The sequence below is a fragment of the Diaphorina citri genome, unplaced genomic scaffold (genome assembly GCF_000475195.1).
Source record: "Diaphorina citri unplaced genomic scaffold, Diaci psyllid genome assembly version 1.1 scaffold1582, whole genome shotgun sequence".
NCBI classification, from domain to species: Eukaryota; Metazoa; Arthropoda; class Insecta; order Hemiptera; family Psyllidae; genus Diaphorina; species Diaphorina citri.
This window is the reverse complement of record NW_007379008.1, coordinates 42,778-67,621: the sequence shown is the minus strand read 5'-3', so window position 1 is coordinate 67,621 and position 24,844 is coordinate 42,778. Positions and strand designations below refer to the sequence as shown.

Genomic DNA, 24,844 nt, shown 5'->3' with positions numbered 1-24,844 from the left:
GTCCCACAGCCAGACGCTAGTCTTCTCTCTGTTTGACGTCCCCTAGCCAGACGATGTTGATGCTGTGTTCAATACATAGTTTTGTAGGCAAGAGTAGCTTTCATTTGAATTTCGAATTTATCTCATCCGATTTGTCTGGATTGGGGAACCAGATTTCTTTTCTTCCGCATCTTCAGCTGGTTTCTTTTCTTCCGCACCTTTTTCAACCCAATTCAAGCAAATTTCGCCAAGTTTCTCACCGCACCAACCACTGCCTTCACTGATTGTCCTGAATTTTTATCGTATTCCCCTTTTAAAATTTTTTTAAAAAAAAAAAAAAAAAAAAAAAAAAAAAAAAAAAAAAACATACCTACCTACCATCATACTCTGAGCAATTTTGAAGCAACCTTTAATTTTAGTTGCGGAATTTCAGAAATGCTTTTTCTATGGACAGTTTCAAACCTCCAACGCAACGCAAGGTTATTCTTTCCTTTTTCCATCTTTTCTGTACATTTATTAATTCCGATTTCAACCCGTTTTCTGTATTCAGTACATAGAATAGAATAGAATAGAATATACCTTGTTTATCCTGCTGGGATAGGACTGAAAAGTCCCTTTTCCCCCGCAGTCTAACCAAGGTGTACAGTGTTCGTTATTTTAACCCTCCAATGTACAATATGTCTAACTTCAATTTTGTAATTTTAACCCTCCTATGCACAATTATTCAACTTCAATTTCGTCATTTTAATCCTCCAATGTACAATATATCTAACTTCAATTTTGTCATTTTAACCCTCCTATGCACAATTATTCAACTTCAATTTCGTCATTTTAATCCTCCAATGTACAATATATCTAACTTCAATTTTGTCATTTTAACCCTCCTATGCACAATTATTCAACTTCAATTACGTCATTTTAACCCTCCAATGCATCAAAGAACTGCGCAGAAACGTATGCGCACAAACACATTAATGCGTTGCCTGCGAGGGAGCTTTGCTCGGGACATTTGATGTGACGTCACGGCTGGCTTTTTCCTATCCTGTCTTCCTTCTCTCTTCGATTTCGGGACGATAAGACCTCCGTTGTTACAGTTCCCTCTATATCAAACCTCCTAAAAGAATTATGTATAGGTACCTATGTATTTCCAGAAGGGTCCCAAACTTTATCCCTGCTTCGCCCCCACTGGTTTGGGTCCCAGGTTCTTGTTCTTGTTCTCCCTCGAGGGGTGACCATTATGACCCCTGACCTACACGACTGGATTCCATCAAGGATGTAACAGTTAAATCAAGTGATTATTTCTCTGATTTGTGTGAATCTGCAGGTTTTATATGCATCAGTGGCGGGTCTTCAAATGGAACCTGGGGGAACACCACTTCCTCTCTACTGTTTTATATCTTCGCCCTTTCCCTTTGCTTATTCAGACGGGGTCGGCCTTTTTCGTCAGCCTCTCAATCAGCCCTAGGGTGATTGCTTTGGGCTGTGACCTTTAGTTCTGGTTACAAAGTTTTACAGAGTGAATGCCCTTTGCACTCAACATTTGCTATTCTTTTAGCATGTGGAATTTCAGGCTGGTCTACTGCCTGTTCAAAGTCCCCCCAGGCCAGACTTAGCTTCTTTTTCTTCTACTATTCTCTTTTTTTTTCACCTCCCCTACTTACCACTTACGGAAAATAGTAATTATTGAACCTTGATTCCAAGACCACCAGCAAAACGATAGGTATCCTGTATTTATGGATTTATATGTTTGTATAGGTTCCCCTTTTTAAAATCTCACCCCACGCTACTGCTACGCATGGTTTGATCTGTTAGTGAGAATTTGCATGCAAGTTGCAAGTACGTTAGTAGGTAAAGGGGCATACAATGTATGAATTTGTGTGAACGCATCTCATGAAAATCGTGGTATTTGCGGTAGGAATAGGTAATTGAGGTCGTTTAATTTTGATGTAGAATGTCTTATACAGTAGATCCTCGATTATTTCAACTAATTGAAACCGGGGGTACCTAGTTGTAATGATCGAGGTTGAAATAATCACTTTCTATGATCTTTTGCTCTGATAAGATAGGACATCCTTTGAAAGATAGAAAGAAAACAGTGGATTTTGGAGTTGAAATAATGGAAGTTGAAATAATCGAGGTTCTATTGTAGTTTGATTTTTAGCAACATCTTCAATCGTTTGGACTTTACAGATTGAAGAAATAGTCGCACAGCTTTTAGTAGCGCGTAGTCGCTTGCAAAACCATCAGCCCTATGAAAATTATGGATATAGTCTATAGATATTAGACTCCATAGAAAGTTGCTATCATTTTCATAGGTTTGGATTTTCAGGCGACTCGGCACTACTTTTCCACAATCACGCGCCGCCCAACACGAACATTACCGACAAAATCCCGAACGTAACCGATCGCGAGCTAGACGAGGAGCTGGAGTCGCGCGGCTCGGAAAACGTCGGCAGTTTCTATAATCGGGGCACCCGAAGCGAATCCCCGAACCCGGCCGAGAATGGTATGTTAAGGCGGTCTCTTCTTGATCCCTTGTGTGCCGCGTCCATTTTAGATTAGAACTATTGCACTACCGAGGATGGTAAAGTGTGTAGTTCAATTTTTCTTTCGGAAACAGGATTTTCCCTCTCCTGAGCTCATTTCCGGGGCACCCGAAGCGAATCCCCGAACCCGGCCGAGAATGGTATGTTAAGGCGGTCTCTTCTTGATCCCTTGTGTGCCGCGTCCATTTAGATTAAGACTATTGCACTACCAAGAATGGTAAAATGTGTAGTTGAATTTTCCTTTCGGAAACAGGATTTTCCCTCTCCTGAAGCTCATTTTTCCTCTTTTAAAGGAAAATACGGGAATTAGTGCAACCCACTAGGTGGCGTGGTTGCGTCTGTAGTCTGTACTAAACCATTGGATATCCAATCTGGCGCAATCTCGAAGATCAAGGTTTCAGTTTCTTAGGATCTTTTCTGGCTATTTCCTTTTCCAATACCTTTTTGTAGGTATGGGTAATTCTGAATTCTCATCCTCATTCACTTTTCTAACATCTGAATTTCTCGTCCATGTGAAATTCTGAACTCATCCATCAACTGCAATTCTTGCTATCCTAAAAAAGAGTGAGGCGGTTTCAAAATTATAAACTTGATCTCAAACTTCTCATCTCAATATTACATAGCTCCTTACAAGGTGAAAATAACAAAACAACACCATTAAATTATTGTTAAGACACATAATATATCACATATTACGTACACATATCTACCTAAAGGAGTACTTGTATGGGGTATATGTAAAAGAATAAGTATGAACTTATCAGATACCATCTTCAATTCTTCACACGAAAGAAAGTTACGAAACATTTTCACAACTTGGGCCATTTCATATACCATTTTCGTACCTATCTATTGATTACAGAGAGAAGGCCAGACTCATAAATATTCCTAGTAACAACACTATTGAGTATGAAGTAGTTATCAACAGATCCAATAAAGAATCCAATGAAAGATTATCTAGATCAGAGATCCAGAGTCAAGTTAGAACCAAGTTTGAACTAGAGATGAGTAAAGAGTGAGTGAGTTACAAAAAGAACTACTCTTTTCACTGAACTATTCAGTCAATGAGTCAGAAGGCCATTTGCAGGGGAAAAAACTGTCTAAAGGTGTTTGAGGAAGTTGTTTCGCATGAGGACATATAGATTCGTAGAAGCTTAACCCATCCTTCAGGGCTGTCTAGCCCCTACACCTAAGCCTCAGATCAACCCACTAGGTGGCGTGGTTGCGTCTGTAGTCTGTACTAAACCATTGGATATCCAATCTGGCGCAATCTCGAAGATCAAGGTTTCAATTTCTTAGGATCTTTTCTGGCTATTTCCTTTTCCAATACCTTTTTGTAGGTATGGGTAATTCTGAATTCTCATCCTCGTTCACTTTTCTAACATCTGAATTTCTCGTCCATCTGAAATTCTGAACTCATCTATCAACTACAATTCTTCGTATCCTAAGATTCCTAAGAAAGAGTTAGAAGCGGTTTCAAAATTATAAACTTGATCTCAAACATCACATCTCAATATTACACAGCTCCTTACAAGGTGGAAATAAAAAAAATAATAATAGGTAATAATAATAAAAAAAAAAAACAACAACAACAACAACAACACCATTAAATCATTGTTAAGACACATATTATTACGTACACATACCTATACATAGAAGTACTTGAATAAGAATAAGTATGAACTTATCAGATACCATCTTCAATTCTTCACACGAAAGAAAGTTACGAAACTTTTTCACAACTTGGGCCATTTCATATACCATTTTCGTATCATCTATTGAGGGCCATTTCATATACCTACCATTTTCGTATCTCTTTTGATTACAGAGAGAAGGTCAGAAGGCCAGACTCATAAATATTCCTAGTAACAACACTATTGAATATGAAGTAGTTATCAACAGATCCAATGAAAGATTATCTAGATCAGAGATTCAGAGTGAAGTTAAGAGTGAGTGAGTTACAAAAAGAACTACTCTTTTCACTGAATTATTCAGTCAATAAGTCAGAAGGCCATTTGCATCAGGGAAAAAACTATCTAAAGGTGTTTGAGGAAGTTGTTTCGCATGAGGACATATGAAGAGTTTGAGTGTAGATTCGTAAAAGCTTAACCCATCCTTCAGGGCTGTCTAGCCCCTACACCTAAGCCTCAGAATGGGCTTTTTGTGTGTGGGGTTAAGAGTTTGAGCGAGTTACATGTTTTAGGATTTGACTCATTGACTGTGAGAAGTCTATTGAAAAGAGTAAGTAGTTCTTTTCGTAACTCACTCTTTCCATATCTCTTTTACAAACACTACTACATAATTATCATCTTCTTCTTTTTCTTCACCTTTTCGCACTCAACCTTTGCTATTCCATTAGCAAGGGAAATTCAGGCTGGTCTACGCCACGTTTAACGTCCCCCAACCAGACATCATAGTTCCCATCTCCAATTCTCTATAAATAAAAGGACAATATGGACATATTTTCTATAAAATCTACTAAGTATACAATTTATAACAATAATATTTTGTATTCCATACACCACTCCTAGAACATAAACAGAACCAGTTCGAAAGATATTAGAACACACACATATAGACAAAACTTGCTCTGGACTGGTCTTATCGTCCCGAAATCGAAGAGAGAAGGAAGACAGGATAGGAGAAAGCCAGCCGTTCCGAGAACGAACATTATCCCATCAGGGGAATCGAACCCGCGGCCTAGCGCTTACAAGGCAGACGCACTACCAACTAAGCTAACTAGGCTGGCGACTCCGCACTACTATTACGCTTCAAATGTGTGACAAGCGATAATCCTAAAAGAAAACATTGCTTGACTTTGGTTAGTTCAACTTGAGCAAGTCATGGAGATAAATCAAGGGGCTCAGGGAAGCTTTAGAAGGTTGCTGTGGTCTCAAGTAGATTTTACCTGGAACAAGTAGATAGCACCTGTTGTAAGTTACTGAAGTTGGTTTATCTTGATGAAAACCCAATCAATGGATCGGAGAAAGAGGTCTGTTTAACACGTCATGCTTGAAAGAAAATGTAAACAATACTTAGCTCTAACTCTGAAGAATATATGTATAGGTAACAGGTAGTTAGCTATTATTTTTATAGGTAATAGCTAGAATTGGTAGCTGAAAAGTAAACAATGGCAAAGTTCACCTTGGTCCAAATCCGAACACACATAGCAAGCTTCACTAACTTCAGTAATATACCTACTTCTGAATACTATCAGTATGTATATGTATGTAGGTATGTAAGGTATGTATATGCCTATATGCTGTCAGTATGTAATACATTCAATGAATGGAAGTGAAACTACAGTCGATTGAAAAAGTTAGGAAACTATTTTAATTAGTAGCCACCGTGGCCGTGTGGTTATGAACGCCACGCCGATGGGCTCGGGTTCGATTCCCGGTGGGGTCGGTGTATTCTTCGGCTCTGTGCTTTGAGGTCAGCCTCGTGAGCACAGCTGAGTAGCTACTTTGTGTAGCGACCAGTGGCGGCATATTATTGTAGAAAGGTATAATGAACACAGGGCGGATTTATCCTAAACAGATAAAGGTTCGTTCTCGGAACGGCTGGCTTTCTCCTTGTCTGTCCTCGTTTTTTCTTCGATTTCGGGATGATAAGACCTCCGCTGTTACAGTTCCCTCCTACCAAACCTCTACGAATAAAGAAATAAAATTTGAGTTGTTCCTAACTTATTGGTCACCCTGTATTAGCCACCGTGATGTAGGATGGATCATTATCATTAGTCCATTCAACCAAGTACTCCAAGTAGTCAATAGTCAAGTACTCATGTTTATTACAGCACCCAAGTATGTAAGAAGTATGTGAGTATCTTTACAGAAGCTTCTATGGTAGCTATAAAACCTAGATGTAGTATACCTATGAGTTCATTTATCAGACCTCCTAAGGTAGCTAAAGGTTCAATAGTGAATTAGAGTCATCAGCTCTAAACCAGGTGAACCAATTTATAATGCCTCCTTAAAAGGTTACCACGGAGGTAATTATTTAGGCATCTCGGTGGCATAGTGGTTAAGACGCTCGCCTGATAAACAGGAGGGCGTGGGTTCAATGGCATCCATTTCATAGAAGGAACTGTGACAACGGTCTTGTCGAAAGCGAACAGAGAAGGAAGACAGGATAGGAGAAAGCCAGCCGTTCCGAGAACGAACTTTATCCGTTCAGGATAAAATCCGCACCGGGTAGGAATCTGCAACCTAGCGCTTAGTGTGTCTAAACATAGTCGACCGGCCGTCGATCGGCGAGGTGAAACTATGTTGTGCTCTGGACTGTCTAATTATGGACATAATATCCATTCAGATGCAAGAGTATCATCAATAATGTGACAACATATCAGTATTCACTATTCAGTAATGTTCTAACTACAAAAAAAATGTAACAGAAGCTGTAAATGTAACAACAGTAGGTATCTTCAGACGTGACAACAACCGGGATAATAACGAGACAAATAAATCAAATACTAAATTTGTTCTTCTTCCTTGCCTTTTCCCATGTACAGACGGGGTCGGTGTTTTTCGTCATCGTCAGCCTCTCAATCAGCCCTAGGTGATTGCTTTGGGCGAACATTTTCTTTAGCAATGGAAAATTAGGCTGGTATACTCCCTGTTTAAAGTCCCCCAGCCAGACTAATATAAGAAAGATTAAAATAAAATACTAAACCAGAGGTTCTCAAACTGGGGGGCGTGGAGACAAATCAGGGGAGGCGAGCTTTTTCTAGCGAGCTTTTCCTTTGTATCCTTGGTTACAACGTTGACATTCTTGGTCAAGGTTGATGCACAACACCTACCTACCTACTTTATTATTAAAAATAAAAATAAGTTTCACAAAGTTTCAAATTCTCATTTTGTTATTCCATAAAACCCATAGGTAAAAATAATATACCGAGGGATTGGGTAAGGTAGGGGGGGCGTGAAAAATGAGAATATGCCCAAAGGGGGCGCCATGCAAAAAAGTTTGAGAACCACTGTACTAAACTAAAAAAAAATAAATAATCCAACATTTCTAGCAAGATAATGAGAGGACTGGTAGTAAATTCCATGTTGAGACAGAAGGACTGCCTAAGAGCCTATATAGGTACCTATTTTGAACCTTTGACTGCTTTGACATGAGAAAATGGGATTGCTTATTGTGACCTTTTATTTACAAAATACGAGTAGGTAGGTATGAACCTAGTCAAGTGAAGACGTTGTTCTTTTACCTATATTAATAAGGTATGAACCTATTTAGATATGGAAATGAAATTGAAAATGGGTACCAAATTACGTAGATAATTTAGATATGGAAATGAAATTGAAAATAGGTACCAAATTACGTACCTAGATACCTACTTATCAACCTAGATAAAGGTCTGCCTGTACTATAAGTAGGTACAGACTTACAATACCTACATTAAATAGGTACCTAGGTACATATACTACGGGAGTACTCAAACACATTTTGCATTTTCTAAATCCATGTGATGATTAACTAGCAGTGTAGCTATGTAGGGGTCACTTAGTTGTAAGGATGTGTAATGTAGGATTGTTAGGGGTAAGCAGATGCAAAGGGCAGTTCCCGACCTCATGGTTCAGGAGTAAGGCATAAGGCATCGCGAAGAAATATTACGGGTATGATTCAGAGACATCACCAGAGTTGTCTTCCTCAGATATTGTCCAGTCCCCAATAGATCATGGAAGTTAAGCAGCGTTCCGCGTGATTGGTATCTGGATGGGTGAGCATCTGGGTACTACGTTTCCCGGACCCACTCAGGCTGGGTAGCTGGGTGTGAGGTTAAGGCGCGTTTCGCACTGAGGTAACACGTCGCAAGTAGCAAGTCGCAAGATGCTACTGCTTACGTCCTAAATCTTGTTCAAAGAAACATGAACTTTCACATTGGAGTAACAACTAACAACATGTGACAATAAAAATGAACTGCGTAGGTTCAAAGAATAATTTTTCCCACAAACAATCACAAGTAGCAACTCACAAAACTCCAGACTGTTGGTGTTGAAGTAACACTGTTACTTTTTTCCAGGGTTCAAGTAGCAACATGTATCCTCAGTGAGGAAGGTTTCATTTGAAATAATGGTCTGATCTTTGACTTTGAAGATGCATGCTACGTAGCATCTTGCGACTTGCTACTTGCGACGTGTTACCTCAGTGTGAAAGCCGCCTAAATGTGAGGAGGCGGGTAACTTGTCACCGCAAGGAGAGTATAACCTCCGTCAATCATCAGTTGGTTGTCAGAAAATTTACTTCTTCTATTATCAAGTACCTACCATCAACATACCTGCAGTTTCAATTTTAACAAACCATTCTAATTCTAATAATTCTATTCCTAAAACCTGAACATCAGGATTAATAGGAATGCCAAGAAGAACAAGACTAGAATGGAAATCCCCTAGAGGCAGAAGAGGATTTGTCAGGACTTGGCGGGATTGCCAGAACAACTTAGTAAAGGCGCCTAACAGCAAGAAGGCATAACGCCTAAGAAGGTCAGTTTAAGGGCACCTACGAGTATATGGAATGCTGGACAGGTTTTAAGGGCACATATACGGAATGTTTTGGCAGGTTTTAAGGGCGTCCAGAATAAATGTTCGAACTGACGTGAGATGAGAACCAGCAGAAGTGGTGTAGTAACGGGGAGGAATGGAGCAGTTGCAAATGGGTAAAAATTATAAATAAATGGTCATTTTCTCTCGCATTGCTGTGCTCAATACTCGACCAACTTCGGGAGCCATACGAGGCAGCGTCGGCATTAACTATGCGAACATCGAAGATGTTCGCATAGTTAATGCCGACAATATCTTGCCAAATTTAATACAATATCAACCATAGCAATTTGTCATTCATCAGAATTAATGAAAATAAAGTAAACGAACACCCTGTATAGAGTACCTAACCAAACTTACCCTATATGCAGGAGGAGCATAATATGGATTGGCTGGGAACAATGTTGGCTTTGCATTTTGCCTGATTCGTACAAGACAAAGAGATGTTCTATCAATATCCTCTTCTTTAAAATGCTTTGAGCAAATTCGTGAACTCTTTTTCGGTGTCCAGTAGGTTTGATTCAATGCAGCTATCCAATCTGCTCTTCTTTGTTCATTTCTTGGAAAGCTGTTAAACACAGAGGTTGAATTGTTGAGGTGGGTGTTCTAATGGTATTAAGAACACTTGACATGGAACTGTCTGAGATTCCTTTTGAGATGGTTGTGGAGGTTGCTCATCTGGTTGTGGACGTTGATCAACAGATAGTTGTGGAGGTTGCTCAGAAGATGGTTGCAGAGGTTGATTAGAAGATGGTTGTGGAGGTACCTCAGGAGATGGTTGCTCAAGAGATGCTTGTAAAGGTTGCGGAGCTTGTGGAGGTTGCTCAAGAGATGGTTGCAGAGGTTGCTCAAGAGATGGTTGCTCAGGAAACGGTTGCTCAAGAGATGGTTGCTCATGAGATGTTGCTGGAGGTTGTTCAGGTGGTGGTGATGGTGGACTTCCTTTTATTTTTCTGGATGGTTTACCAGACATCTGAGCCAGCTGTCAAAGAAGAAAACATGAACAACTTTGGATTTCAATTCTTAAATAAATACTGACAAACATCAAAGAATAAAAATGCATTTTAAATATAAATAAACAGTAAGATTTTTTTCTTTAAACCTAAAACACAAAAAAATGATTCCCAATTAGGTATGTTTCCAGAAATGCACAGGAAAACATTGGTCTCTTACAGTGATTTCTTTAATTTCCTTCTTAATCTGAGTTTTTGTTTCCATTTCCAAGAAGATTTAATTTTCTTGTGCAAGTAATACTAGATCCTATTATCTTGCCAAATTTTATACAATATCAACCATAGCAATTTGTCATTCATCAGAATTAATGAAAATAAAGTAAACGAACACCCTGTATAGAGTACCTAACCAAACTTACCCTATATGCAGGAGGAGCATAATATGGATTGGCTGGGAACAATGTTGGCTTTGCATTTTGCCTGATTCGTACAAGACAAAGAGATGTTCTATCAATATCCTCTTCTTTAAAATGCTTTGAGCAAATTCGTGAACTCTTTTTCGGTGTCCAGTAGGTTTGATTCAATGCAGCTATCCAATCTGCTCTTTTTTGTTCATTTCTTGGAAAGCTGTTAAACACAGACACAAAATTGTGAATTCAAAGACATTTTTTAATCAAATTCACCCTCAATCCCAATGGACTTTTTTCCCCCAATTTTTGGAAAAATGTTATCATCTTATTGTTTAACAAAACTAAGGAATTTTTCAACATTATTTTATTACTAGAGAACAAAAAAATTGTGGCCAAAAAAGTCTACAAAATTTGTGGATAGACGGACAATCAATGGGCATGGGCAACAGAGACTAATTAATTCCTCGAGTTACTCTAGTAGATTAAAAATTCTTCTCATAAAGGGTGTGAATTCACAAGACATTTTTTAATCAAATTCACCCTCAATCCCAATGGACTTTTTTCCCCCAATTTTTGGAAAAATGTTATCATCTCATTGTATAACAAAACTGAGGAATTTTTCAACATTTTATTACTAGAGAAGAAAAAAATTGTGGCCAAAAAAAGTCTACAAAAATTTGTGGATAGAAGGGCAATCAATGGGCATGGGCAACAGAGACTAATATTAATTCCTCTAGTTACTCTAGTAGATTAAAAATTCTACTTTTGTAGGGGAAAAAAATAGGTATTAATAATACAAGTTTACGTACAACCACAATTGAGGTCTGCTAGTAGTTGGTAAGAAGATCAAGCGAGCATCAGTGGTGGCGGAAATTTTTAAACCTTGTTTCCTACTTTACCCTTGAACTTGCACACCTGAAGCTGTGTCCACACTGTCCACAGTCGATCGACGTCGACTGAAATCGAACACTGCCTCGACAACATAGATTCACCTCTTCACCTCGTCGATCGACGGTCGACTATGTGTGGACACAGCTTGAGATCCAAGATTCAGTGTCCGACAGAGAAAAAAAAAAAAATCTAGCTAAGAAAAAAGGATAGGACGAACCTTATCTGTTGGCTATGAAGTTTGCTCGAGGCGGGAATCGAACCCGCGACCTAGTGCTTACAAGGCAGACGCGCTCCCAAGCTAACAGTGGTGGCGGAAATTTTTAAACCTTGTTTCCTACTTTACCCTTGAACTTGCACACCTGAAGCTGTGTCCACACTGTCCACAGTCGACCTCGTCGATCGACGTCGACTGAAATCGTACACTGCCTCGACAACATAGATTCACCTCTTCACCTCGTCCATTGACGAGGTCGACTATGTGAAGACACAGCATGAGATCCAAGATTCAGTGTCCGACAGAGACAAAAAAAAATCTAGCCCCTATGTGGTGTTATCGTCCCGAAAGCGAAGAAAGGAGGATAGGACGAACGATGAACCTTATCTGTTTACAATAAAATTTTGCCCCGCGTGGGAATCGAACCCGCGACCTAGTGCTTACAAGGCAGACACGCTTACTAGGCTGACAGTTCGATCAGTTGATCAGATTTGTACGTGCATGCTGCAGGTTCTGAGTTCGATTCTAGATGGATTTGTAGATTTTTTCGACAACGCTTGAGTTTCATGTGGGACATGAATCCTACCGTAAGAGCGATTCTGGTGAAATTGATTCTGTACGCAAAAGGTTAAATATTATATAAATTTATTTTTTGAAGAAAAACGTTTTTTGGCTCTCCTGAAAAATTGAGTTTTTTCAGATAACCCCCTGCAGTTGTAGGCAAGCGATTTCCACAAATTCCACAATATTTCAAAATCATATATTGCTCCCCACAAGTGGTACCCTTTGTCATCTTGGCAGCCTGCTGGTGAGCAGGAAGGCGGCTGTTCCAGCATTTCTCTCTTTTCCATTTTTGGCCTTTTATTTTTAGGCAAAAAGAAAAAAAGAGACCACATGGAACAAATTAAACAAATTAATGTGATAGGACCTTAGAACCTCTAACTTCAAAGTTTTTGATGTTGACCCACATTTTACTTCTATAAGCCTTAGATTGGTGGCCTCTAACTATAGTTGCTGAGTTAGCTAGTATGTAGGTACCTACTTAACAAAGCCAATAATTATGTGCTTTTTCTTGATGAGTTAGCTACGTTAGCTAGTATGTAGGTACTTAACAAAGCCAACAATTACGTGCTTTTTCTTGATGGCATAATGGACCTTCGTAAGCTCCAACTAGCAAAGAATAGTTAACATAAGCCCAGACAACATAAAAATGGGAAGTGTACTTACTTGTGAAATGTTATACCAGGGACCGTAGAATTATTTCCACAACCGTGAACTGAACAGTACGTCGACATATCTAAAAAGGCATTGAAGTAAAGGATTAAAGGAAACAAACTTTGAGGCAAAATATTAGATAAAATTCACAAATCACAACTTGTTAAACTGTTAAACATACCTACCTACCAGCCTGCCACATTTTTACTTTTTTTTACTCCTTTAAATTTCGTTATTTTTAAATTTTACCGCTTCCCGCTTCCGCGTAAATAAAACAACGAGCACAAAAATTTCACGGAGGTCGAGAACTAGTGGATCACAATCACTCGAATAACAAAAAGGCTGCCAGAAATTTCTTGATGTCCGCCATAGTAGGTAAGTAGGTAGTAAGTGGTCCATTTGACTACTGTATGGCAGTCAGAAAATTTTAGAATGTGATCATAAATTTCAAATTTGGACATTCTCCCAATTTTCAGGTACCTACCTACCGACCTTTTAGGTATATGATCATAAATTTCAAATTTGGACATTCTCCCAATTTTCAGGTACCTACCTACCTACCGACCTTTTAGGTTTATGTAGGTCTTGTAGGTATGTATTAGGTATCTTTCTTTGTTTCAAAAGTTGCTGGCCTTTCTTTATCCTTCAAAAGAAGAGGAAAGTTTTTGATTTATATCTTTCAGTAAATGAAAAAGTTTTACCAACCTAGGTAAAATACCTATACCAAGGTTTTTTTTACCCTATGTACCTATAATACCTATACCTACCGCCATTTCTTACCCTGTACCTACACTTTTCAAAAAAGTTCACATCTTCCAATAATATTTCAACTTTGTTTTCCTCGTAGCTATTTATTTATTTTACTTTTTCCCTATGTTCATCTTCTCCCTATTTTCTTTCTCCAGATATAGAAGTATGAGGTACCTAGTAGGTAGAAAGTTAATCCTAAATTGAGCTTTTGATCTGCTTTCTTTCTCGAAGAAACATGTACATAGGTAGGTACCAAGAAGAGGGAGAATTTTCCAAGTTCATATGTATTTTTATCAAAAACGAAAGCGTTTTGTTTTTCGAAGACTTTATAATGCTATTTTGCGAAGACTTTATAACTGTTTTTTTTTTTTTTTTTTTTTTCTAGAGAGATACAGGAGGACAGGATAGAAGAAAGTCAGCTGTTCCGAAGACAAACCTAGGTATCTGTTGACGACAAAGTTCGCCCTGGACGGGAAGACCTGACGCTTACAAGGCAGGCGCTCTACCTTCCAAGCTAACTAGGGCCTAGGCTGTAGACCGCCTTTCTCAGACTTCATTTTCAACGAGCGAAGACTTTTTTGCGATTGTGATCTGTATATCTGTGAAACAAAACCCTGTTGGCGAAAATGAAACACACAAGACTTTTTAAGCCGAAAAAACTTTGTTCACGGAACAAAAACTTAACAAAAACTCTTAGAATTTATTAATATTTACCTAAAAGGTTTTTTATGAAAAAATACAAAAAAGATGTAAGTTATTCACAGAATATACCTATCTCTAAGTACATACATACCTATTCTTTAGAAAACCATGAAGGTATAGATCTGTTTTATAGGCACCATATCTGTATTCGAACTTCAGAGAGGTAGGTAATAGGTACCTAAAGTGGCTACAAAACAGATACCTACACAGTCAATACCTAGGTAGGTACTTACCTTATTTATTTTTATTGAAAATATAAAGCCATCAACACACTTTCATGTTCCATGTTAAAAAGAAAGTGTTTTCCCTGTTACTAACTGTTCGACTTACACATTTCTGAGATCCCAGCTTCTATAAAGATGAGACCAAAATGGCCATCAGTGACTGGTCCGTTTTACAGGATTGCTTGATGGTGCCACCAAAGTTGATTCTGTATAAGGACCTCCTCTTCCTCTTCAGCAAATGAGAGCATTGGTGCGTTCAAGTAATTAATAATAATGGAAATTTTACCATGCAAAAGTCAAAGTACAACTTTTTCATGGAGCTAAGAATAAATGGAGGCTCAGATCCCAATCTCAGCTGTACTAATTTTGGTAGTATACTTTTTCGAAAGGAAATGAGGGCAAAATGTGTGATTGCATTGAGGACTCCAGAACAAAAGCCCGGGTCAGCATCAACTGATTTATACCAGGACAATTTTCTCATTTATATATTAAGATAACAATGTGGAAATACTGAGTAGATATGTGTCGAACTCTTGCCTTACCTACTCATATGCATGAGGGGAGATGGAGTGCTACTTAGATTATGCAAATGATCAAATGAACACAATTATTCCCCACTCTTCTTGGTTTGTTTTGTCCCCTGTACTTTATTGACTTTCCTCTTCACTGAACACTGGGCAGTATCTGATTTACTTTCTAACTTTTGTCTCAAATCATCTACCAGAGAAGTCATTTTGGCCAATTGTTTCCGCAACCTAAATGTTCTTTGTCTCTCTAATTTGAGGGCTTGTTCTCTTTTGAAGAGTTTTGTCTTCAACTTCTTTGCTGTTGTAGGGTTTATAAATCCCCTCTTCTCTGCCAACCTTGGTGACAAAAGATGAAAAGTCGGAGGCTCTTTGTTGAATTGTTGAGGTGGGTGTTCTAATGGTATTAAGAACACTTGACATGGAACTGTCTGAGATTCCTTTTGAGATGGTTGTGGAGGTACCTCAATTGTATAAAAATTCTGTATTATTTATTTTTATTGAAAATATAAAGCCATCAACACACTTTCATGTTCCATGTTAAAAAGAAAGTGTTTCCCCTGTTACTAACTGTTTGACTTACACATTTCTCAGATCCCAACTGCTATAAAGATGAGACCAAAATGGCAATCAGTGACTGGTCCATTTTACAGGATTGGTTGATGGTGCCACCATTGTTGATTCTGTATAAGGACCTCCTCTTCCTCTTCAGCAAATGAGAGCATTGGCGCACTCAAGGAATTAATGGAAATTTTACATTGCAAAAGTAAAACTTTCCCATGGAGCTAAGAATAAATGGAGGCTCAGATCCCAATCTCAGCTGTACTAATTTTGGTAGTATACTTTTTCAAAAGGAAATGAGGGCAAAATGTGTGATTGCATTGAGGGCTTCGGAACAAAAGCCCGGGTCAGCATCAACTGATTTATACCAGGACAATTTTCTCATTTATATATTAAGAAAACAATGTGGAAATACTGAGTAGATGTGTCGAACTCTTGCCTTACCTACTCATGCATGAGGGGAGATGAAGTGCTACTTGGATTATACAAATGATCAAATGAACACAATTATTCCTCACTCTTCTTGGTTTGTTTTGTCCCCTGTGCTTTATTGACTTTCCTCTTTCAGATCCCAATCTCAGCTGTACTAATTTTGGTAGTATACTTTTTCGAAAGGAAATGAGGGCAAAATGTGTGATTGCATTGAGGGCTTCAGAACAAAAGCCCAGGTCAGCATCAACTGATTTATACCAGGAAAATTTTCTCAGTTATATATTAAGATAACAATGTGGAAATACTGAGTAGATGTGTCGAACTCTTGCCTTACCTACTCATATGCATGAGGGGAGATGAAGTGCTACTTAGATTATACAAATGATCAAATGAACACAATTATTCCTCACTCTTCTTGGTTTGTTTTGTCTCCTGTGCTTTATTGACTTTCCTCTTTACTGAACACTGGGCAGTATCTGATTTACTTTCTAACTTTTGCGGAGCAGGCCCAATGGTACTCATGAAGACCAACACTGAAGTTACCTCATTGATGAACAAACACATACAAGGTAAATGAACAAACACATACAAGGTTGTCGGAACGCTTTTGCCTCACGATCTCATCAGCGACTTGTGCCTACTTTTCTAATTTTGGGACCGTTTTAAGGATTTGCTAAAGTTCCAGAAAAAGTTGACCGCTTTTGATGAAATTTGGCAAACACGAAAAACAGCACATTTATTTTCCTCCGAAAATTTTGGGTTTGAAATTTTTCCTTTGGAGGCTCGTAGGGGCTCTTTTACTGAGTGAACTTTCGTGAACATGACTGAACCACTACCTAATATAATATTCTTCCTCGTGTTTTCCTCCCAGACGGACGAAAATTTTGGGTTTGAAATTTTTCCTTTGGAGGCTCGTAGGGGCTCTTTTACTGAGTGAACTTTCGTGAACATGACTGAACCACTAATATTCCTCCTCGTGTTTTCCTCCCAGACGGGTCCCGACAGTTCCCTCACCTATGGTTGATCATCGCCATTGTGGTAGGGCTCAGCATATTCGTGCTCAGCATCAGTGGTGTACTCCTATTCATGCGCAGGAGACAGCGGCCACCCAAGTCTCCAGTGAAGAGAGAAGAGTTCGCTATGAGCTGTGATAAGATGCAGACCTCCTCCGTCACTTCTGAAGAAGAGAGGAATCCTGACATCATCGCCAATACCAGTGGTAAGTTGAGTATGAGAGGCTATCGGCCATCAGTCTGAAATTGTACGAAATGAAAAATAAAAAAAAGGAAGGTGTAATTTGTTCTTGGGGTAAGACCTGCCTTTGTGGCGTAGTAAAAAAAAAAAAAAAAAACCTAAAGGACGCTTGCTCATAGTTGGTCTTTGAGGGCCCGTAAGAATCCTCTATATAAAATATAGTACCTGATGGGCCACTAGGGGAGGTCCTAGGGGTTTTTTTTCCGAATGAGTTTGACTATTCAGAGTTCCCTGAATCAATGTCTCTTCTCGCCCATCTGATGAGAGGCATACTATCATACTGGTAGCCTACCTCCTCCTCCTAGTTTGGTAAGTGTTAGGGTACGTACAGAACGAGGCATACTATACTAGAATCAGAAGTAGGAGGTTACATGAGTACTCCATTGCCACCAGATGGGGGACAGCTATGGGGGGAGGATGGTACTCATTTGATTCATCATACTGGTAGCCTACCTCCTCCTCCTAGTTTGGTAAGTGTTAGGGTACGTACAGAACGAGGCATACTATACTAGAATCAGAAGTAGGAGGTTACATGAGTACTCCATTGCCACCAGATGGGGGACAGCTATGGGGGGAGGATGGTACTCATTTGATTCATCATACTGGTAGCCTACCTCCTCCTCCTAGTTTGGTAAGTGTTAGGGTACGTACAGAACGAGGCATACTATACTAGAATCAGAAGTAGGAGGTTACATGAGTACTCCATTGCCACCAGATGGGGGACAGCTATGGGGGGAGGATGGTACTCATTTGATTCATCATACTGGTAGCCTACCTCCTCCTCCTAGTTTGGTAAGTGTTAGGGTACGTACAGAACGAGGCATACTATACTAGAATCAGAAGTAGGAGGTTACATGAGTACTCCATTGCCACCAGATGGGGGACAGCTATGGGGGGAGGATGGTACTCATTTGATTCATCATACTGGTAGCCTACCTCCTCCTCCTAGTTTGGTAAGTGTTAGGGTACGTACAGAACGAGGCATACTATACTAGAATCAGAAGTAGGAGGTTACATGAGTACTCCATTGCCACCAGATGGGGGACAGCTATGGGGGGAGGATGGTACTCATTTGATTCATCATACTGGTAGCCTACCTCCTCCTCCTAGTTTGGTAAGTGTTAGGGTACGTACAGAACGAGGCATACTATACTAGAATCAGAAGTAGGAGGTTACATGAGTACTCCATTGCCACCAGATGGGGGACAGCTATGGGGGGAGGATGGTACTCATTTGATTCATCATACTGGTAGCCTACCTCCCCCTCCTAGTTTGGTAAGTGTTAGGGTACGTACAGAACGAGGCATACTATACTAGAATCAGAAGTAGGAGGTTACATGAGTACTCCATTGCCACCAGATGGGGGACAGCTATGGGGGGAGGATGGTACTCATTTGATTCATCATACTGGTAGCCTACCTCCTCCTCCTAGTTTGGTAAGTGCTGGGCGTGAAAAAAGTAAAAGATGAGAAGAAAATGAAAATATTGAGAAAAATACCTACTCATGGTGGGGACCGGCAATAAGTCCATTATTATGTCATTAACTTCAATTGTTTTCACGGACCCCTTTCCAAGCAAACTAGGAATATTGTGTATCTTTGAGGAAGAGCATAACATTGGGCTGGACATACCAATATTTCTTTAAACCGGAATAGCCCAGCGTTTTTATATGGCGCCAATACACTATGTAAAAGTAATATTCAGTCATGAAGGTCTTTTTTGTTGCAATTATGTATTATTTTGTCAATTGCCTGTATTATATTAACTTTAAATAAATAAATTACAATTACAAGAAAAAAATTCTTCCATTGGGCTGGACATACCAATATTTCTTTAAACCGGAATAGCCCAGCGTTTTTATATGGCGCCAATACACTATGTAAAAGTAATATTCAGACATGAAGGTCTTTTTTTGTTGCCATTATGTATTATTTTGTCAATTGCCTGTATTATATTCACTTTAAATAAATAAATTACAATTACAAGAAAAAAATTCTTCTCTTTAAACCGGAATAGCCCAGCGTTTTTATATGGCGCCAATACACTATGTAAAAGTAATATTCAGTCATGAAGGTCTTTTTTGTTGCCATTATGTATTATTTTGTCAATTGCCTGTATTATATTCACTTTAAATAAATTACAATTACAAGAAAAAAATTCTTCAACATTGTCCCTCATAGTCACTAATGTTTGTAAATGTTCCTTCCTCCCCACACAGGAATGTGTCATGTCGTGGCCCCCGTGGTTAGGACCGCCCGGTGAACAGCAACTCATGCTGGTGGTGCCCTCTAGTGTGCGATCCAATGCGGAAACACAGACCTTCCCTACCCCACCCCTACCACCAGGACATAAGGAGAGTACAGTCTGAGATACGGCCTACCCTAGGCAACAACCTAGGCATCCCTTGGAGACAGACTGAGAACTGTGTGAATAATGCTCATTCCAGTGACAAGTTACAACGGATTGAAACTTACAACACTGGATGAAGACTTGCCATAGTAGATTATGGCTTACCACAGTGGATTATGGCTTACTTTGAGACTTACTATAGTGGATTAATACACTGGATTGAATCTTACGACACTGGATTAAGACTTACCATAGTAGTTTATGGCAGTGTTTCTTAATTAGTTTGGCCCGCGGAACCCTTTTCAAAAGGTGAACATCTTTGCGGAACCCTGAACTTTCAAGATAGCACCCCCCACCCCCACAGTTCCCTCTATCAAACCTCTAAAAAAAGCTGTTAGATTATGGTTTACTTTATTGGAGTATGGTTTACCACACTTGACTGAGACTTACCAAAGTGAAGAAGTGAACTACTCAAGGTTTACCACATTAGATAGTTGGTTTGTTTATGGATGGTTGGTTTAACGGTGAAAATGCAGGTCTCAGAACTAGGACAATGTGAGTTCAATGCTAGCTAGGATATATAATTTTGTTCATTGTCTGTCTACTGTTCAAGCCTTTTGGCTATAAGAAAAAACAGGATTGAGTAATACTTACAGAAATCATGAGGGTGCCAGTTCATTGTAGATAATGGGTTGTTTTGGATCTCTCCTTTATGTCATCTCATGGTTTGAGTATTTGCAGTAACTGACAATAGAAATAGATTTCAGGCTCATTTAGCAGATCTGTTGATAGTCAAGAATTTTCTGAATGATGTATTTACAGAAGTGATTTCCTCAATCCTGCCAGAATCTGGGGAAAAATTGGGCAGAAAATAGGTCAAAATGAAATGAAGTCTCTAAATCCTTCCAAGAGGAATAAACCTAACTAAAATGAATTTGTTGAGTTTTTAACTAAAAATTACCACTTTGTATATTTGTATAGTTTCTTGATGTTTACTTGTTATTTAAATGTAAGTTCTCTTTTTAAAGAAAATGCAAGTACTTAGGTACCTTTGTAAGTACCTTGATGTTTACTTGTTATTTAAATGTAAGTTCTCTTTTTAAAGAAAATGCAAGTACTTAGGTACCTTTGTAAGTACTGACTACTGATAAAACATCTAATAACTACCTACTTACTTATTTTTTTTGTTACCATATTTTTTTCTGTGATCTGATAAGAACTAGCAGTCAGACTGGGCCATTAAGATAAAATGACGGTTCTAGATGGCGAGATGGCCTACCATAAAGCAACATGCAAACCTAAATTACTGAATAACTACCTACTTACTTCATTTTTTGTTACCATATTTTTTTCTGTGATCTGATAAGAACTAGCAGTCAGGCTTGACCATTAAGATAAAATGACGGTTCTAGATGGCGAGATGGCCTACCATAAAGCAACATGCAATCCTAAATTAAATAACTACCTACTTACTTCATTTTTTGTTACCATATTTTTTTCTGTGATCTGATAAGAACTAGCAGTCAGGCTTGACCATTAAGATATAATAATGATTCTAGATGGCAAGATAGCCTACCATAAAGCAACATGCAAACCTAAATTACTGAACTTAGTGCTCTAGGAAAAATCACTCTTTTGATGTACCAGTTCCTGAGCTGGGTAACTTGTTAGTGAATGGAGGGTATCACCCTATCACTATGTTACTACAGACCTTCGCAGTTATACAGTGTCATTAAAATCCCATCAAACAAGGTCATTGTCCGTTTTGACTCAATTTTAGTCCCAATTAATTGTTTTGTAAATAAGTGTATAAATATAGACATCTTTTATTACTTTGTAAATGCTGTTAGCTCATATGTAAAGTTTACTGTACATTGTATAAAAATTCTGTATTATTTATTTTTATTGAAAATATAAAGCCATCAACACACTTTCATGTTCCATGTTAAAAAGAAAGTGTTTTCCCTGTTACTAACTGTTTGACTTACACATTTCTCAGATCCCAGCTCCTATAAAGATGAGACAAAAATGGCAATCAGTGACTGGTCCATTTTACAGGATTGCTTGATGGTGCCACCAAAGTTGATTCTGTATAAGGACCTCCTCTTCCTCTTCAGCAAATGAGAGCATTGGTGCACTCAAGGAATTAATGGAAATTTTACCATGCAAAAGTCAAAGTAAAACTTTTCACATACATACCTATTCTTTAGAAAACCATGAAGGTATAGATCTGTTTTATAGGCACCATATCTGTATTCGGACTTCAGAGAAGTAGGTAGGTACGTATAGATCTGTTTTATAGGCACCATATCTGTATTCGGACTTCAGAGAAGTAGGTTGGTAGATAGGTACCTAAAGTGGCTACAAAACAGATACCTACACAGTCAATACCTAGGTAGGTACTTACCTAAATCTAAATTGAAACAAATTTTGAAAGATAAAAAGTCCAAAAAGCTAAGTACTTAATAATAGGAGAATGTGTCCGAAAATGAATTTGATTCATGCATGATTGTCGTTTGATTCTTTGATCAAACCATCTGCAGACTACAGCACCAACTTTGGTCCTAAGATCAAAATTTCATAGACAGACACCTAAAATCTATACCTACTAAGCAAAGACTAGTGTTTGAAATTTGGGACTATGGCCGTTTCTTTCTTTTAAAAAACCAAGGATTTCTTCAAAAATTTCAAATTCTAAACCATTGAAGAGAAAGAGACCCCTTCAACATACTCGCTGTTAGACCAGCCTTCTAGAAAGAAAGGAAACCAGCCTTTCTCAGTCTTTAAACTTGTCACATACATACCTATTCTTTAGAAAACCATGAAGGTATAGATCTGTTTTATAGGCACCATATCTGTATTCGGACTTCAGAGAAGTAGGTTGGTAGATACCTAAAGTGGCTACAAAACAGATACCTACACAGTCAATACCTACTTACTTTTTACCTAAAAGGTTTTTTATTAAAAAATACAAAAAAGATGTAAGTTATTCACAGAATATACCTATCTCTAAGTACATACATAGGTACCTATTCTTTAGAAAACCATGAAGGTATGGATCTGTTTTATAGGCACCATATTATCTGTATTCGGACTTCAGAGAAGTAGGTTGGTAGATAGGTACCTAAAGTGGCTACAAAACAGATACCTACACAGTCAATACCTACTTACTTAAATCTAAATTGAAACAAATTTTGAAAGATAAAAAGTCCAAAAAGCTAAGTACTTAATAATAGGAGAATGTGTCCGAAAGTGAATTTGATTCATGCATGATTGTCGTTTGATTCTTTGATCAAACCATCTGCAGACTACAGCACCAACTTTGGTCCTGAGATCAAAATTTCATTGACAGACACCTAAAATCTATACTAAGCAAAGACTAGTGTTTGAAATTTGGGACTATGGCCGTTTCTTTCTTTTCAAAAACCAAGGATTTCTTCAAACATCTCAAATTCTAAACCATTGAAGAGAAAGAGACCCCTTCAACATACCCGCTGTTAGACCAGCCTTCTAGAAAGAAAGGAAACCAGCCCTTCTCAGTCTTTAAACTTGTTTAATATAGTAACGGTATCCCTGGATAAGTGGGTAGGTACCCAAGATCCAAGAACTTTGGGACCTTAGTCTTGGCGAAAGGCAACTCCAGATAAAATCTGCTGCCCTCTCTAGTAAGCCCCATCCATACTATACGTCAAGTCCATCGATTGCTGGCCAAAGAGACCCCTTCAACATACTCGCTGTTAGACCAGCCTTCTAGAAAGAAAGGAAACCAGCCTTTCTCAGTCTTTAAACTTGTCTAATAGTGACGGTACCCCTGGATAAGTGGGTACCCAAGACCCAAGAACTTTGGGACCTTAGTCTTGGCGAAAGGCAACTCCAGATAAAATCTGCTGCCCTCACTAGTAAGCCCCATCCATACTATACGACAAGTCCATCGATTGCTGATCGGTAGGGGTTTCCCTATAAGGTGCATCCAGAATGAAGGGAGCAGACAAGTCTCTCTCTGGTTGATCATGTTGGTACCTCCCCAGATGCACACTGAGGGGCAGTTTGATGTGCGGGTTGCCTACACTAAAATGTAGGGGCAGTTTGGAGGTGTGGTGCGGGTGGCCTATACCAAAACGGATAAGTGGGTAGGTACCCAAGATCCAAGAACTTTGGGACCTTAGTCTTGGGGAAAGGCAACTCCAGATAAATTCTGCTGCCCTCACTAGTAAGCCCCACCCATACTATACGACAAGTCCATCGATTGCTGGTCGGTAGGGGTTTCCCTATAGGGTGCATCCAGAATGAAGGGAGCAGACAAGTCTCTCTCTGGTTGATCATGTTGGTATAATGGTATTAAGAACACTTGACATGGAACTGTCTGAGATTCCTTTTGAGATGGTTGTGGAGGTACCTCAAGAGATGGTTGTGGAGGTTCCTCATCTGGTTGTGGACGTTGATCAACAGATAGTTGTGGAGGTACCTCAGGAGATGGTTGCTCAAGAGATGCTTGTAAAGGTTGCAGAGCTTGTGGAGGTTGCTCAAGAGATGGTTGCAGAGGTTGCTCAAGAGATGTTTGTGGAGGTTGCTCATCTGGTTGTGGACGTTGATCAACAGATGGTTGTGGAGGTACCTCAGGAGATGGTTGCTCAAGAGATGCTTGTAAAGGTTGCAGAGCTTGTGGAGGTTGCTCAAGAGATGGTTGCACAGGTTGCTCAAGAGATGTTTGTGGAGGTTGCTCAGGAGATGGTTGCTCAGGAAACGGTTGCTCATGAGATGGTTGCTCAAGAGATGGTTGCTCAAGAGATGGTTGCTCATGAGATGGTTGCTCAAGAGATGGTTGCTCATGAGATGTTGCTGGAGGTTGTTCAACATATGGTTGTGGAGGTTGCTCAGGTGGTGGTGATGGTGGACTTCCTTTTATTTTTCTAGATGGTTTACCAGACATCTGAGCCAGCTGTCAAAGAAGAAAACATTAACAACATTGGTTTTCAATTCTTAAATACTGACAAACATCAATGGTTGTGGAGGTACCTCAGGAGATGGTTGCTCAAGAGATGCTTGTAAAGGTTGCAGAGCTTGTGGAGGTTGCTCAAGAGATGGTTGCTCAGGAAACAGTTGCTCAAGAGATGGTTGCTCAGGAGACGGTTGCTCAAGAGATGGTTGCTCAAGAGACGGTTGCTCAAGAGATGGTTGCTCAGGAGACGGTTGCTCAGGAAACGGTTGCTCAGGAGACGGTTGCTCAGGAAACGGTTGCTCAGGAGACGGTTGCTCAGGAAACGGTTGCTCAGGAGACAGTTGCTCAAGAGATGGTTG

At 39.2% G+C, this 24,844-nt stretch overlaps 1 protein-coding gene and 1 long non-coding RNA gene across 2 annotated transcripts; both read right to left on the bottom strand.

Moving 5' to 3' along the window:
* Window positions 1-9,638: 9,638 nt before the first annotated feature.
* On the bottom strand, window positions 9,639-24,480 carry LOC108253321 (early nodulin-75-like). The gene is made up of 2 exons (XM_026828875.1): window positions 24,162-24,480; window positions 9,639-9,833 (listed from the first exon to the last, which is right to left on the bottom strand). The coding sequence occupies exons 1-2, from the start codon at window positions 24,474-24,476 to the stop codon at window positions 9,639-9,641; spliced, it is 510 nt and encodes a 169-aa protein (XP_026684676.1). The 5' UTR covers window positions 24,477-24,480.
* LOC113470451 lies at window positions 17,045-21,733 on the bottom strand. Its single transcript, XR_003393500.1, has 3 exons — window positions 21,535-21,733; window positions 20,201-20,395; window positions 17,045-17,196 (listed from the first exon to the last, which is right to left on the bottom strand). It is a non-coding gene; the product is annotated as an uncharacterized LOC113470451 (long non-coding RNA).
* Window positions 24,481-24,844: the final 364 nt, after the last annotated feature.